The 17201-nt window shown below is 38.6% G+C and overlaps 1 protein-coding gene across 3 annotated transcripts in view; it reads left to right on the top strand.

Annotated features, from left to right (window-relative positions):
- The first annotated feature begins 497 nt into the window (after positions 1-497).
- Positions 498-17201, top strand: part of USP25 (ubiquitin specific peptidase 25) — a 147406-nt gene continuing 130702 nt past the window's right edge. Inside the window, exon 1 of one of the 3 annotated variants that reach the window (XM_027102262.1) lies at positions 498-1000. In XM_027102262.1, coding sequence (XP_026958063.1) covers positions 956-1000 — 45 coding nt within the window. In that variant the 5' untranslated portion in view covers positions 498-955. The remainder of the gene's footprint in view (positions 1001-17201) is intronic. The other 2 variants (XM_027102294.1, XM_027102267.1) reach the window with 2 other exon arrangements.

Below are 17201 nucleotides of genomic sequence, written 5' to 3'. Positions count from 1 at the left end.
AGGATTAAAGTACATTCCAGCATAAGGGCTTCTGACAGCCTTTTGCTTAAACCACACTTGACTTTTCCCTTCGGGCGAGTATACTGCTTGTGAAATTCCTAGAAAGGCCAGAGACATAGAAAGGAGCTGGGATTCGGGACCCAAAGCGGTTTTGGGACGTTATGCGGCCTGGAGAGAAATGTTTTGTCTTGGAGGAGTTCGGAAAGCCAGCGATCTAACAAATTCTGGGCACAGAGAGAAACGCTGCCCTCCCGCCTCGGCTTGGAGAATCGCGGAGCCAAGGGCAGGCGTCGCGCAACCTGCCGCAGGGGCGGCTCCGAGGCCCGGCCCACGTGGCGCTCCCTCGCTCCACCCCCGGGAGCGCGGGTACGGGGGGTGGGGCTCCGGGGCGGCTCCGCCCCGCCCCGCCGCCCCGCGGGTCATAATGTAGGGTTAGGGCGGCCGGAGGGCGGGGCTCGGCGCGGGAGGAGCCGCCGGGCGGGGGCGGTGACGACTGTTGGGGGAGGGGAGGGGAGGGGAGGAGGAGTCGCGGCGGGAGGAGGAGGACAGCGCCATTCCGGCCGCTCCCTCTGTCCCTTCTCGCTTCCCCGCAGTGGCCCGCGAGCCGCCAGCGAAGGAGCGCGTGAGTGACGCGTCCGGACTTGCTCGCGCCCTCCCGCGCCGAGTGTCCGCCGCCCCGCTCATGGCCCGGGCTGCGGCCGACAAGCCGTGCTGAGGCGGGCCGCGCGGAGTCGTGGGGCCGCCGCCGTGGCCCTTGCTGTCTGCGCCTCGCCGCCAGCCCGAGGTGCCCGTGCACGCCGGCCGCCATCGCCTTCGCGCCTGGCTGGCGGGGGCGCTGTCCTCCTCGGCCGTCCGCGCCGCTCCCTGGAGCTCGGCGGAGCGTGGCAGTCAGGGCCGGCGGAGGCTCGAGGAGCCGGACGCCGCCGCCGGTGTCGCCGCCGGCGCTGCGGGGGCCATGACCGTGGAGCAGAACGTGCTGCAGCAGAGCGCGGCGCAGAAGGTGAGGCGAAGCCGCGAGCCGGTGCGGCCCGGCCCCGCTCCTCCTTCTGACATGCCGCCCTCACCCGCCTCGGCCGGGACCTCCCCGGCCTCCCCCGCTGCCGCCCGGGCCTCCGCTGCCCTGGGCTTCCCCCTTGCTGCCCCCCGCCCCTACCCGCTTTGGGGGCGTCGCGCCCAGTTCCGGGCTGCGTGTGGAATGCGGGGTGTAGTTAGCGTGTTTCAGTCCACTTCCTTCTTGCCGATTGTTTTCCTGTAACAGACGGTGCCGGGTATTTGGTTGAGCGCGACCTCACATTCCTACACTCCTCTATATGGCTTCTTAATTAAACTTTATCTTCCTCCTCTTTTTTAAAAAAGGAATAACCAGTTGTCATCCCTTCTGAACCCAGCTTTTATTTCCAAGGTAGAAACGTTCCAGGCCTGCTATTTTGCAAAAGGGTCTCCACCAGAATTGAATAGTCGGCCTGGCGGGACAGGTACATTAACCAGGTAGACTCGGTGTAAAAGTAGAGGATTTGGTTGGTTCCTTTTCCTTTCTTCCTCCCTCCCTCCCTTCCCTCCCTCCCTTCCTTCCCTTCGTTCCTTTCCTTCCTCCCTTCCTTCCTTCCGTTCTTTTTCTTTTCTTTTTTTTCTTTTTTGAATATAGAAACTGTCCCTTAAGGAAACCTTTCTGGCCGTGTTTATTCCAGGAATCCTTTGTCCCCTAAGTTTGACCTTGTTCCATCGTTCACCCTTTACTCTTGCCTTAGTCACACATTCGAATGGTCACTCACTTAAGAAAAAAATCTGCGTGAAGTTTCAGATCTTTTACGTTAAGTAATGAGAGATGCTACTTTTTTTCTAGATTTTGCTTTCAGAATCTCAAGTGCACTATCACGGCTTGCACCATATCCTGAAAAGTAGTTGGCTATGACTTAATTTTTTTTTGGGGGGGGGGGTGATCATTGGTGTGAAAAGCATTTTGGGCAAAAGGAAAACATTGCTTTACTCGTCTTGGAATTATGGGGGTAACCAGCGTTTACAGAGAGCAGCTGCCAAAAGTGTATTTGATTTTTCTGGGAGAGTAGTGAATGCCCCACCCTGTTGTAGTTTTGGCATTGTTATATCCTACCTGTGCTTGATTTTAGAATAAGGGCTGCTGTCCTGCTGACTATGTGTATACACGCAGCTTGCTAAGTTTTTGCTTTGAGATTATTTTTAGAATTTTATTATAGTACTTGAGGTAATTGAAGATGCTCAAGAATTTTGGAAAGCAAGGATAGTGCATTGTTAGTTTAGGCGCTTTGGGAAACTTGTCTTTGGAACTCTTGTGTGCTGTACTGGTTAATTTAGAAGACTATTGCAGACTGCAGTTTATTTACAGTGATAATTCTAGATTTAATAATGGGAGTTTAGAACAGTCCTAATCCCCTCCATTCTGTTTGGAATACCTTAAACTTTAGTTTTTGATGTTTAGTATGACAAAGTCTTAACACTTAGAGGAGGATCTTGTGGTCATATGTATACTAAGCAATATTTAATAGGTTTGGTGTCGCTTCTGTTTATAGTTCTGTCCAAAGTTGAATATTAAAGGCTATGTGTTTCAAAGTGGGAAATATAACTCATATTTTTCACATCTCTTAAATTTGAACATTGGCAAGAAATTTGTGAGTTTTTTAAATTGATTTTGGACTAAAGTACTTCTTTAGCATGAAATTAGGTAATGCAGATCTGCCCAGTTCAGAGGTTTATGCATAAAATTGTGAATCAAGAATCAAATTACTGAAAGTGGTCCTGGCCACCAAGTCCAGTTTCCTAGTTTACTGAGTCCCCTCCTTAAACAAAGGGAGTAGTTGTTAGTCTAAAATATTACCATTATGATGCTGTTTTTAGTGTGTGTCTGTCAGATCATCTCATTGATACTGTGGACATTTTTTTAGAGCAATACAATTGCATTTATTTTTATACTTCCATCATGGTGTTTATGTATTATTTTTAAAAGAAACATGTAATGTTTTTGCTTTCTATATCAATATACTATTACTTTGTTACTCAGAACTATTTAAAAATATTCGTATAGGTTCAAATACCTTAAACCATCCACTTAAAATGAATTGACAATTTAAATCCACCGTGCTAGTAACTAGGAAGTAGACTTCAAGCTAATAACTAGGAAATGAACTACTTTAGAAGAAACAAAAGTGAAACTCTTTGCTTTTAAATTAGAAACTTTATGAATTATTAGTAAAACGAGAATTGCCTAGTGCATATTGCATAACCAAAATCTTAGCCTGTTTTCTGCTGTCCTTTAAAAAATTGTGTGTTGTATGCTCATGTATAATATTAGCTTTATATGAAGAGCCATATTTTGGTAGTTGGAACAGTTTTCTATTTTTCAAGATTTTTTTTTCTTCCAGAAGGATGTATGATTAAAAAAAAAAAGCACAACACTCATATGTCTTTTGTCACCTACAGAGTAGCTTGTCACAGGGTAACATAAGGCAAGGGCTGTCTTTTCCTCTGATGTGTTCTTTGCTTGATTGCTCAAGTTTAGCCATGGCAGGGAGTTATGAGATTAATTGTAACTGCAGAGAGCTGTTTTTTTGAGGTTTAAGATGATACAGGTGAAGTGGAGTTGGCAGCAGATTAGCTACAGTTAAAATCTGTCATAATTTTGTTCTTGAACATGTGTATTCGGCCTTTGTGCTTGATATTTACCGAAGTGTAGGATCCTTGCATCTCAGAAATTTGATTCATAGATTCAGGTCCCAAATAAGGATTTAAAAAAAAAATACATCTTTATTGGAGTATAATTGCTTCACAATGCTGTGTTAGTTTCTGTTGTAGAACAAAGTGAATCAGCCGTATGCATACATATATCCCCATATCCTCTCTTGAGCCTCCTTCCCACCCTCCCTATCCCACCCCTCTAGGTGGTCGCAAAGCACCAAGCTGATCTTCCTGTGCTATGCTGCTGAGTAGCATTGACATATATACACTACCAAATAAGGATTCTTTAGGGCAGCAATATAGTAGCCTTCCTCTCAGGGACCAAATTAATTTGTAGAGTTAAGTGAGCTGGATACTATTTTCATTAAATGTATCCTCCTGAGTTAAATAAAACATAAGGTTCATAAGGGAAGGTATTTTGCCTATTTCATTTCACCCTAGGGCTTAGAACAGCTCTGTGCACTTAGTAGGTTTCAGTAAATATTTGATGAATGAGTGAGTGTTTTCTAAAAGGAATGCAAGCGCAGGGGTTATTTTAGTTCCCTAACTGAATCTCACGATTTAACATTATTGAGAAAGGATGAAAGCTTGAAACTGTGGACAACTGTTAGAATAAAGGCGGTGTAGTGAAAAGACTAGGATGTGGGTTGATCTAAATCACCTTTCTATGACCTTGGGCAAGTCATTAAATGCCTCTGAATCTTCTTTTAAAGCCTTAAAGTTAGTATGATTAGACATGAGCAACTTTTTAAGATCTGAGTGTTTAGTGTAGCAAAGCATACATTTATTCCAGACAGGGAGGATAAAAAAGAAATAGTAGAGGATGGAGGCAGAAGGAATCTTATGGATCAACAGTCAACTTTCACTTAGTTATACTGGGGGTTAGGTGGGAAGGATGTCACAGAGTAACCAAATTAAGAGTTAAAACAAAACTTGCAAAACAATACAAGCTGAATTCAGGGTAAATTTCTTAGTTAAAATAATGTGGTATTTTCTAATTTAGGTATTATCTAAAGTTATAAAAATATAATACAACATTTCAAGGGACAGTTAACATTATATAAATCACTCTAAACATTATATAAAATGGATATTCTTTAGTATGAAATAGTTGGTTATCTTGGTATTAGCATAAGACTTGGTTTGCAGAGAGAAAGGGATCCAGCTGCTTATTCCCTTTTTACTCCTTTCTTTTCTCACCTAATTTTGATTTGTTATTCTAACATTGTATCCAGCTGCCTTAATGAATTTTCATTAGTTCTACTATTCTGTTGATATTTTTCAATATTCTTTGTATGCAGGCCATATCATTTGCAAATAATTATCATCTGACCTCCTCTTTGCCAATCTTTACACCTCTTTACTCATAAACTGTTTCATTGTTTTAGCTAAGATTACAGAATACTACTAGGGTTAATACTAGTTTCTGTTACGTATTGTTTCATTGTAATATGAAATGTCCTTACAGTTACACGTTTTTAAAATGCTTTGAAATCAGATTTAGATGTTGACTCTTTATCACATGTCTTTTGTTTTGTTTTGTTTTGCGGTACTCGGGCCTCTCACTGTTGTGGCCTCTCCCGTTGTGGGGCACAGGCTCCGGACGCGCAGGCTCAGCGGCCATGGCTCACGGGCCCAGCCGCTCCGCGGCATGTGGGATCTTCCCGGACCGGGGCACAAACCCGTGTTCCCTGCATCGGCAGGCGGACTCTCAACCACTGCACCACCAGGGAAGCCCTGTACATGAGGTTTTAATGATCATATGAAAAGGATATGTATTTTTTTGAGAGTTATATAGTTCTATATTTATATATTAAATGAACACTTATAGTGTCATTTGAATATTTCATGTTTTTTTCTTTATGTCTTAAATTCTGAGAGATACTGACGTCTCTACTTTTAATGTAATTTCATCAAATTATCTTTGTATTTCTAATGGATCTAATCCAAACTTGTGTTTTTGCTGGTCTTTTAGTAAGATTTCATCATTTCCATATATAGTGATAACAAATTTAATCCTTTTATTGCCCTCTGACTTTGATTTATTTAAAGAGCCTTTTCTGCTCTTTTAATTCTAAACGAATATATTTAAGCATGTTTTTTCTATAAATAATTAATAGTTTTCTCTCCTTCCCTGTGCCCTCAATAAGATAAGACTGTTTAGCATATTTTTACTTATAGCATTCTTGATTTTGTTGGGATAATATGGAATTCTAATTTAAATGATGATATTTAAAATTTTTTACAATATACCTTTCATCAAAAATATTACTTAATTGTGTTACATGTTAGTAGCTAATAAGTTTTTAAAAATAGGTGTTTAGGTGTTTAATTTTAACTGTGTTTTTCTGTGTAGTTTAATACCGTTTGATTTTTTTTTGGTAGATAAGTTGTTAACCCTCTGTATAAGCTTATAAGATTTCTTCTTTGGTTTTAGAGTGCAGAAATTTCACACACGTGTGTGTGTGTGTGTATGTGTGTGTGTGTGTGTGTATTTTTAACCATCCTGGCGAGGATTTTTGATCTGAAAACTTTAGTGTTCTTCTCAGGAAAAAGATATATATTTAAGAATTATTACTTCTACTCTATTCCTTTTTTCTTTCTCCTTCTGAAACTACATTATTTGAATATTAGATACCATTCATCTCTCTACCTTGCTTCAAATTTCGTTTTATAATTTCTTTCCCTTTTTGCTCTATGTGCTAGGATAACTTTTAACTTTGTCTACATTATTATTTTTGTAATGCCAATTCTGCATTTACTCCCTCCACAGGTGGTGAGATATTTTTTTGTGGATTTGTTTTAATAATGTATACACTAGTTGGTTCTGAAGTACACAGAATTGAATTAATCATAAACGTTGGATCATGATCAGCTCTCTATGCAAATATGTTTTTATTTACTTATGAAATAGCATATTAATCTTTAATGATAAGCACACATTGAATGCACTACTTAAAACACAAGTGAGAACTTTGAAAGGAACCTATATCTAACCGTATAGTCCCCTCATCGCATCCCTCCATTTTCATTTGAGATTGTAATCAGCTTGAATCCTGTTTTCATTTTCCCCTTGAGTTCCTTTTTATTGCCGCTCTGAATTCCTGAAGGTATATGTTTTTAATTTTAGTTGTTTTAACTTTGGAAACTTTTTTCACCTTGATATATAAATGAAATTCATCTATATAGTAGTAAGAATTTTAAAGTTATGTTTGTAACATCTAGATCTTATTCTGTCTGTACTTAATATTTTGTACCTGGTGTGAGGTAGGGATCCAATTTAATTTTTATTTTGTATATGATTTTTTGTTGTTGTTAATCTTACCTTATTGAAAAGTTAATGCTCTCCCCCACTGAACTGACAGACCTTCTCTATCATATATAAAAGCTTTATGGAAAATGCTTTTTTTCACCCTCTGCTGTTTTGTTCCGTCATTTGTTTTGTGAATACCGTCCTGTCTTCGTTGCTTTGGCTTCATAGTAATCTCTAGTACTGAAAAAATAAGTTTGCCCCTCTTCTTCCGAAGTATTATGGTACTTTATCTTCCTTAGAAAGTTTAGAATAATTTTACCAAGTTCTCTGAAAAACCCTGTTTGAGTTTTTTAGTAATTTTATTGAATCTATATACCAATTTGGGATCATTAACATCTTTATGATATTGAGTCTTTCTATCCATGAACAGGGTATACTTCTTTTTATTTAGGTCTTCTTTAATTTTTTTTTTTTTTTTTAGTTTATAATTTTAACAGTAGAATTCTTACACATTGTTTGTCCTATGTAGTTGATACTTTCTGATAACAATAATATGTGGTGCTTTAAAATGTTTGTTATTTGTTACTGGTGTGTATGAATGCAGCTAGCTTTTGGATAGTGATCTTATATTTAGCCACCTTGCTAAACTTTATTCTAATACTTTCATAGATAATTTTGGAATGTCTACATAAAAGATATCATAAATAAATCATGACAGTTTTATTTATTTGCAATTTCTATGCCTATAATTTCATTTTTTCTTATACTAGGTAAGACATATGATAAATGTTGTTTAGAAGTGATGGTAGTGGATGTTTTTGTTTTATTGCTGCTTTTATTTATTTTTTTTTAAATTTATTTATTTTTTCGGCTTCACCCCCCAACAAATGAACAAATGGTTTGGTTTATTTTCTTTCTTGTTTTTTACTCTTGTGAACTAAAACATGCCAATCTACTCTGGGACACTGATAGTATAAGATCACACCCTTAAATGTAATAATTTCTAAGCTAATGTCACCCTAGGAGACCTTTATAAACAGCTATCCAGAGTTTTCTTGCAACACCCTGATCTTGTCATAGTGAAACAGAGCAGGACCCTATGGTCCCTGCCCCCCACCCCCCCGCCATGTCCTTAGCCTGCCTTTGTAAAAAAAATTAATTAATTAATTCATTTATTGGCTGCATTGGCTCTTTGTTGCTGCGCGGGCTTTCTCTAGTTGTGGTGAGTGGGGCTACTCTTCGTTGTGGTGCGCAGGCTTCTCATTGGAGTGGCTTCTCCTGTTGCGGAGCACAGGCTCTATGTGTGTGGGCTTCAGTAGTTGCAGCATGTGAGCTCAATAGTTGTGGCTCATGGGCTCTAGAGCACAGGCTCAGTAGTTGTGGTGCACGGGCTTAGTTGCTGTGTGGCATGTGGGACCTTCCTGGACCAGGGCTTGAACCCGTGTCCCATGCATTGGCAGGCAGATTCTTAACCACTGCACCACCAAGGAAGTCCCAGCCTGCCTTTTGTCTGTGGAAAAACTTATCGATGACTTCATTTTAATCCTCCTCCCTTATTTTCCCCATGATTTCTCCATCCAGTTTTAGTAATGTTTTATGGTATCTCTGTTAACTGCCTCACATCCTTCTTTATTGCTGTTTTTAAAGGACAGTTCGTTACTTTGTTACCTGATATACTTCTAAAGTATTTCTCTTGGACAAATACATAGGAGTGGAATTGTTGTAAGATATGGCTAAATGTTTATTCAAAATGGTTATACCATTGTACATTCCCATCAGCAATGTATGAGAGTTCCAGTTGGTCTATATCTTTGTTAACACTTGGTATTGTCAATTTTTATATTTTAGCCATTTTAATGAGTATGTAGTGGTGTCAATGTGTATTTCCCTAATGACTAATGGTTTTGGACATCTTTTCATGTGCTTATTGGCTATTTTTGGATGACTTTTAAGTATTGTTTCTCATTTATTATTCAGTTTTACATTCTCACAGGATCAGCAATAACAAAAGCTACTTATTTTTCCAAGTCTGAAAATGGCAAAAAAGTTAAAGATATTCCTAGAGGTAAAACACTTAGGAGCATGTACTGATATGCTTACAAAACAAAATGAAATTGCACAATTTTTCCTTCATTTTATATTTTTTAAAGTAATACCTCATAAAGAATGCTCACTACTGAGGAATGAAAAGCCTTTTCTTCTTCATGCCTCAGACTAACATTAATCACTTTAATAATTAATAGCACACACAAGAATAATCTTTATGATGTGTATTTTTCCCCACAGGGTACAAAAGTACTTTCACATTGTAGTTAGCTTGGAAGTTTGGAAAGAACTTGGGGGACCAATGATGGGGTGGGATGAACTGTGGACAGGTAAACAATTGAGCAGAGAAAGACTTTTCTTACGGTTTTTGGTCCATGTGAGAATGAGACAGAAGAATAGCTTGTTTTGAACTAGAAACTTATTATTTGTTGGGTTTTTGTTGGTGGTGTTCAGCCTGGAAGTGGCTCTGTTGGGGTGAGTGGCACTAACTTTGAGGACAGGTTTGGCTGCAGAGCTGAGAGCTAGGTCCTTAGTGAAGAGGAAAGATGTGGGGGAGGAGTATAGAGAGAGGGACCAGGAATGAAGAACCATTAGTGGCCGGGATCTGATGCTGTGCTTGCACTAATGTGAGAACCAACCATACACCTGCATATACAGAAGTTTATGCATCATAATTTGAGCCAGAATACATGCAAGCTTGGGCTGGAGGTGTGGGGCTTGCTGTATCCTCCACTGAGGCCTCTGAGCTGGTCTTGGTGTGTCAGAAAGAGGGCCCCTAATGTCTTCCCATGAGACCTTAGAGAAAGGCTTTGGGTCAGGACAGGGCCAAGGAAGTGGGTTGAAAGGAAATTAGCAGCAGTCCACTGCCTCAGGTCTAAAATTTCCAGCGTTTGGAGGGAAGAAGGAGCTCTCTGCACAGGCCTTCTGGGGTCATGGACACTCTTTGTGCCTGTTCTAGTTGTACCATACATATTCTCAGAACTGACTTCCGGGCTTCCACAGTGGGGCCGGGACTTCAAGTTGGTAATAAGCTGCAGAACTAATAGAACTGATGATATTTCCATTTTTGCTTGTGGCATCAGAGGGAGGGCACCCAGGGTATCTGAGCATGTGAAGCTTTGGTGGGATAGAGAAGGGAGCATACGTGGTGGTTATTTATACTTATGGTTACACAAACTTAACCATTCTGGTGTTGATAACCTAATTGGTTATCTTTTTATATGTTTATGGACCATTGAGGTTTTTTTTCCCTGTGAAATTCACATTTGTTTCTGTTTTTTTTTCTTGGGGGGGAGATTGTTTTACCTTTTTTGATTTGAAGGAGTTCTTTATAGTTTATATACTACTTTTTTTCCCCCAACTTACATATTCTGCAAATATCTTTTTCCGTTTATCAGTATGTCTTTTTAGTCCCTTTATGTTGTTCTTTCATGAATAGGAGTCCATTTTGATTTAGTCTTATATGTAATTAGTTTCCTTTATTTTGATCTTTCATACCTGTTTCATAAAGATACTCTCTTTTATTGCCGTGTAATCTTTTTCTTGTTTTGCTTTTGGTATTTAAGTCTTATTCCAATTGGATTTGAATTTTGCATGTCTAAGTAGGTGTCCGAGTTGATTTTTCTCATCTGGAGAACCAGCAGCTTTATTGAAAAGTTTCTCCTTCCCATTAATACTCCACTTGATGGCAGTATTTTTTTATCCTTGAGTTAGGACTGTTTTAAAGGAAGACAGGAAAGGAGGTTTCTGGAACTCTTTCTTGAACTAAAGTATTTTTATTATATTTTTACTGAAGCTTGCATAAATATAAAATAGATATACATTTATTATGTTCTATTGTGTAGCTTTTATGCACTGAAACCAAAAACCAACTGTTAACTCAGTTGTAACCAAAATTAAAAAAACAGAATAACAAGGTTAGCTTAATTTGACAGATGGTAGTGTTTTACAGAAGCTAACTTGGCAGTTGCAGCTTCAGCCAAGGAAAGTAATGTATGTATATCAGGATATTCTTGTAAAATATCTTTATTAAACATTCGGAATAGATTTTATTGCTGCTGTCATCCACATTCCATCTGTGACCCTGGTACTTATTTGATAGCCTTTGTCTTAAGAGTAGTGTTCTCAGCCTTTTTGTTGTCAAATCTTCAGAGATGTGCCACCAAGAATGATCATAGTTTAAAACTTTTTTTTTTTGCTATAGCTTAGTAAATGTGTTGTAATTATTCTAGTATCTCTTAAGCAGAATGTTGAACTGAACAGGTTTTGTGATTTAGTGTAGAGTGGAATACACTTGCTGTGAATAAGAGGTAACAATTATAGCTTACTTTTAAGTTAGTGCCATATAAATATTATGTATTGGAACTTGTCAATATTTTGCCTGTGAGCATGTCTTAGTGCCTGGATAATCAAGACGGTGAGATACTACTGTGCAGTGTGATAACTCCTTTTGCAGATACCATGCAACAGTATTGTTGTACTGGAATAATAATTGTGTTGTAATTATTACCACTTCCTTTAGGAGTTGTTGAATTTTGTTGTGGTGAAAGTTTTAAACCTTTTCAAGTATGCTGCCAAAAATATTTAATATTTGAACAAGTACTACAAACACAGAGAAGTTGAGAATTGATGGGTAAGAAGACAGTAGCAAGTAGGCCTAGCTATGGGCAAGATTTTTGTAAGCTTGTCAGCTTTTGCTGTGTACTTTCAGTACATATATTTAAACTATTTACATTTGGGCAATACAGCATGGTAAAATTTGGCGGTTAATACCATATACTATGTGTCTACTTAACTGTAGGAGTTTTTGAAGGTTTAGTCTTTGATTTTCTGCTTTCTTCTTTGCAAGCTTTGAGAGATTATGTAGTTTCTCAGTCATATATGTTCATTACTACCAAGTTTGTATTTTCAAAATAAAATTTTAACCCTCACATAAACTCTTGTTTCAGGTTTTCAATTCCTGTTGTACATTTCTGCTTAGATACCCAGTCGACTCTCATTATCATGTCCATCCATTCATTTATTCTTTGTCTTAAGCAGATAGAGAAATAAATAATACACTATAAAAAAACTTATAGTTTGGTGGGTGGGAGCCAGAAATGCATACATTATATTAGAAGTTAAGTGAAGTATATACAGGATATATTGGTAGGACCAAGGAGAGGCTCTAAGAACAGGAAAGGCCTCATAGAGGAGGTAATGTTGAAGATGTATGGGGAGATTGAAGGTAGCATTCTAAACGAAGACAAGTCCATGAGCAAGGACAAAGAAACCAAACAATTTGGTGCCTTCTGTTATCTGCAAGTAGCTGTACGAGGCTACGCGTGGTAAAATAAAAAGTAAGTGTTTAGTCTTTTTTCCCGGTTTCTGCCACAGAAATTTACTGTCTTTGTATGCTAATGAGATAACTCCTGGTTGGGGGACTAGATAGTTTCAGAATGGGAGCTGTGCCTCAGAAAAACCAACCACTATGATTAGCGAGTTAGAACTTTCAACCCACTCTCCAGTTCAAGGAGGGGAGAGGGACTAGAGATTGAGCTCAGTCACCAATGGCCAGTGATTTAATTGATCATGCCCACATAATGAAATCTCTGGTGCCTTACACACTTTTAATAAGTGCTCAGTAAGCGGTGGTTCTTGGATAGCACTTGCCATATATGGTTAATTTTCCTCTTCCTATTGTTTTTGAGACTTACTCTCTTAAAAGTACAGAATTGCATCATTAACGTAGTATTAGAATACAAAAATTGCTTTTAAGGAAGTTGTATGAGTAAGAGTCCAGTTAGGACACAGAAACTACACAGTAATTTGAACTAGTAATAGATGATTGGCTACTAAAGTGCAGAGAGAACTCTAAAGAATAAAGGAAGGAATACATTTGGGAGAGGTCTTACTAAGCCCCAAGTATGAGATTCAGTTCTTACTGGAGAGGTTGTGATTGAAGCCCACTGGATGGAAGACAAGTTTGCTGAGGTGCTGGAGGCTGAAGGCTTCTGCAAATGGCTCTTTTATGGGTCCGGGCAAGAAAGCTTTATTAAACCTAACATTATATCTAGAAGAATGGAGTTCCTAATAGTCAGTAGGATGTATTATGAATGTAATTAGTGTGACCAAATACTGTATTTGCTTTAAGGAATTGTTTGTGACACGTATAGCTGCTAGGAATTATGTAGTATTCTAGTCTGAAAGTTCTACGTAAAGCATACTTACTAGTATAAGGGATTTTATTTTTGGACTGAAAGTTAATTATGAAAATTTACAGAAACCAAGAGACACATAAAGATTTAATTGGACACAAAGATTTTATATATCTTAGAGAGGTATATTAGGAATCAGCCAGATCATTAGCATCAAAAACAAGTTAAATATATACTTTATTTAAACTGAAAACGTTGCAGTTCAAGGATATGATTTGATTCACAGAAGTTTTGTTTACCCACATATTCCATAATGTAGGCATTCTAATTTAAAAACACAGTTCCAAAAGATTTTGCAAGTTGGGTTTTTGGAACTCTAAATGCATATTGCCATAGAAACCATGTTTCATGATATTAGGTTCTTATTTGGCCAAGATATGTATTTAACTTTGTGTGAACTTAGCTTATAGCACTGTGTAACAGTATATTTGGGGAAAATTGTGTTTAGAGTTTCTACTTCTGATGCATGTCTTATATCTGCCAGTTAATAGGGATGGGAGATTCTATTAGGGGCATGGACATCATGCAGATGTTAGATTGGTTGAAGGGCTGGAGTGGAAGGTAAGGGTATGAACTCTTAGGTGAGGAAGGTTGGAAACAAACATTTATTGAGGGCGAACAAAGTATCTCATTTCTTCACTTCTTATTTTTTTGGGGGGATTACATAATGCTTAAGATTGTAGCTCTGGATTCAATAAAAAGGTGGGAAAAGACTTTAAATTCAGAATTTCTAGCATTTCTAAGGCTAAATGTAAATAGTGAAGAATAAAAAAGCATACTTTTAGATTTATACATCCATAGAGGTATGTGATTAATTTATTTGAATAAATAAAAAATAAAGTGCTGTTAACCCAGCAAGATTGAGATAAACCTTAGCTCTCTGGCAGTAGAAAATACAGGATACCCCAACTATTCTTGAGATTAATATGTAAATTATTTGCAGTTGGGAATTTGAACAATATTGTACTGTACACTCCCCTTCAGGCAGGATTGACAGGACCAGAACTAGGTTATAAAGTGTTCTGTGAACTTCTAGGTGCAATGTAGGAAAGTGTAGAAAATTTGCTAAGCGGCGTGATTTACGCATGCTTCTTGTTCCCATCTCCAGTAATTAGTTTGTACCTCCTTCCTGTGGATGAGTTCAAGCCCTGTGATCTGACTTACTCCAGTTCACCTCTGCAAACTCTGCTATATGCATTTATTCAGTCAATATTCATTGAGTTCCTACTGTGTGCCAGACACTGTACTAGTTAGTTATCGGGAACACAGTGATGAGCGAAATAGACAGTCTTGTGCTCTCTTCGATTTAGAGTCTGGTGATTAACATAGTATGTTATTACAATCTGTGGTAAGTGTCAGGGGAACCTCTAACCTTAACAGAAAGGTTAGACCTTTGAATTAGGAAGTTGAATAGTATTTTGTAGACCCTAATGAAAGAGGGAAGAGGAAGAAGGGGAAAGTAGTGCAGGGTGAAGCTAGAGATAGCTGGGGCATGCAAAGGGCCCTTTAAGTCATGAGAAGGGTTGTACTGTAGGAAAATTCCTCAGAGAGGTCATAGATTATTACATATGAAGGGAAATGAAAGGCCATCATGTTGTCCTCCTTAAAATTACGAATAAAAATAAAAAAGACTAATGAAATGAAGTTTTTTTTTTTCTTATATATCTGGTTAGAGGCAGGTTTGGGTCTTACAAAGATGTACTTGAAGGATATATTATGTACTTGAAATTATCTGTCAATGAAGTTTGGGAACTTTTTGTTATGGTAAGAGATAACATGAAGTAAGGCAGTTCAGTGTTAATTAGGTATATGCAGAAGGTATTTGTAAAAATAGATATATGTATGGTTATGTACCTTAAAGGCAGTAGTATAGTTAATCCTTTCATTGATAGGCAACTTTGAAATGTTTACCATTTGGTGCCTAGCAATGCTGATTCTGAAGTTTAGGGCATGTGATTCTGAAGCTTATGAATACTTTGGGATTTTCTATCAAATTGGGTTTTTTCTTCTTTTCTTAGAGATTTTGAGGTTTTTTTAGAGGTTATTCTAAGAGTTACTGTATTTTCCCCTGAAGATGAAAACCTTTGTCTTTCTTTCTTTTGCACTAAACCAAGTTTTGTTTATATTTAGAAATTCAGTCAAAGGAACCAAGGACTGACTTAAGAGTCACTCACCCCTTAACACAGAAAGCTTTCCTGCCTTGTGGTCATCATTACTCCAGTTTTCTTGTACCATTATCTAAGTATTTTATGTCAGCATAGTAGTGGATTTTTGGGCTGAGTTTTCAATTTTCACTGAATCTTTAATTTGCAAAATCAGATACCATAGAGAAAATGTGGAAGAGACATGGGCTGTGGAAGTTGAAAAATTAGTCAGTCATTTCTGTCTCTGTACTCATTAGTCTCTTAAATATTCTATTAGTTATAAAATGAGAGTAACTTTCTAGAGGGTTTATGTGTGTGCACGTGCACGTGTATTAAATGAGATTATACACCGGAAGCACTTAGAACAGTCTGGCATACAGCAGGAGCATAATAAATGCTTGTCTTCTGTTTTGGCTTAAGCCAGTGATCATTTTTTGCATTCTCAAGAAGTTACACCAATGTTAAATATGCTGTAGTCTTACTTAAACAGATTTAAAACAGACCCAGCATTACGTAGGATGAACGGCAGGGGGTGGGGTGGGGAGACGGAATTTCTGTGAAACACTCTGATCCTTACTTTATATTGAAATTACTGATGCCTTCTTCTCCCTGAAGTGCATAGTACTGGATTTTGCACGTAGTAGGTACTTAAGGATGTCATCACTCAGTAAAGATTACATCGAGGAAGGAATCTGAAGGCCTGTAGATAGTCTTGGTTTGTTTGCTTATTGATTTTTGTAGTGTTTGCAAGCCATTGAATCTCTTTGAACATTGTGTCTTGGTCTTCTTGGTCCAGCAGTGTGAACATGTTGCACCCACCTCCTTATACTTTAGTAGATAAGAAATCCACACAAGGAAGACCTCAGAGCTCAGAAAAGGAATTCTAGAAATGATAGTGGGTTAGATCCACCTTGGATCCAAAATTGCTAGTCAAGGAGGAGAGAACCATATGCAGGACGTTTTTAGTTGAGGATCAGGGTGTATCAGACCAGAAGTTTGGTGAATAAGAAGGTGCAGGCTTTGAAAGAAGACCAGGGTCTTAATCACAACAGAAATAATAGCAACAAAAACATATAATTGTAGGAAATGAAGGTGCACATTTTCAAAGACAGGAAAAGCACAGCTGGAAGATGCCAATAACAAAGGGGAAAACTTGACAAATGAGGTGGCTTCTCTACCATAAACTTAGAATTTTTCTCATAGCTCGCCTCTTTCGATCTCAGTCCTGTTTCTTGCTAACTTAGTTAAGAAAATACATTTACTTTTTCTCCTTCCCACTCTGCCTTCTTCCCCACCCTCATCCTTTTCTCTTTATTGTTTCATTTTTCAGTCAAAATTCATGAGATGAAGAACCATGCACCTGAATTATTTTATTAGGATATTTAGCTGACATTATTGTGAAAGATGAACAAAATACTAAGTGAAAACAAAGTCTTAGGACTTCCCTGGTGGCGCAGTGGTTAAGAATCTGCCTGCCAATGCAGGGGACACGGGTTTGAGCCCTGGTCCGGGAAGATCCCACATGCCACAGAGCAACTAAGCCCGTGCACCACAACTACTGAGCCTGAGCTCTAGAGCCCATGAGCCTCAACTGCTGAGCCCTTGTGCTACGACTACTGAAGCCCATGTGCCTACAGCCCATGCTCCACAACAAGAGAAGCCACCACAATGAGGAGCCCACACAACACAATGAAGAGTAGCCCCCGCTCGCTGCAACTAGAGAAAGCCTGCACGCAGCAAAGAGGACCCAACACAGCCAAAGATAGATAGATAGAGAGATAGAGAGATAGATAGATAGATAGATTAATTAAAAAAAGTTTTAGACGTTGCTTCTCTTCATAAAATACTCAGTAT

Source organism: Aethalodelphis obliquidens, unplaced genomic scaffold, assembly GCF_003676395.1.
Source record: "Aethalodelphis obliquidens isolate GAN/ISIS:26980383/991018 unplaced genomic scaffold, ASM367639v1 scaffold1, whole genome shotgun sequence".
NCBI lineage: Eukaryota > Metazoa > Chordata > Mammalia > Artiodactyla > Delphinidae > Aethalodelphis > Aethalodelphis obliquidens.
Note: the sequence above shows the minus strand (reverse complement) of the source record. Positions and strands in the feature narration are given on the sequence as shown.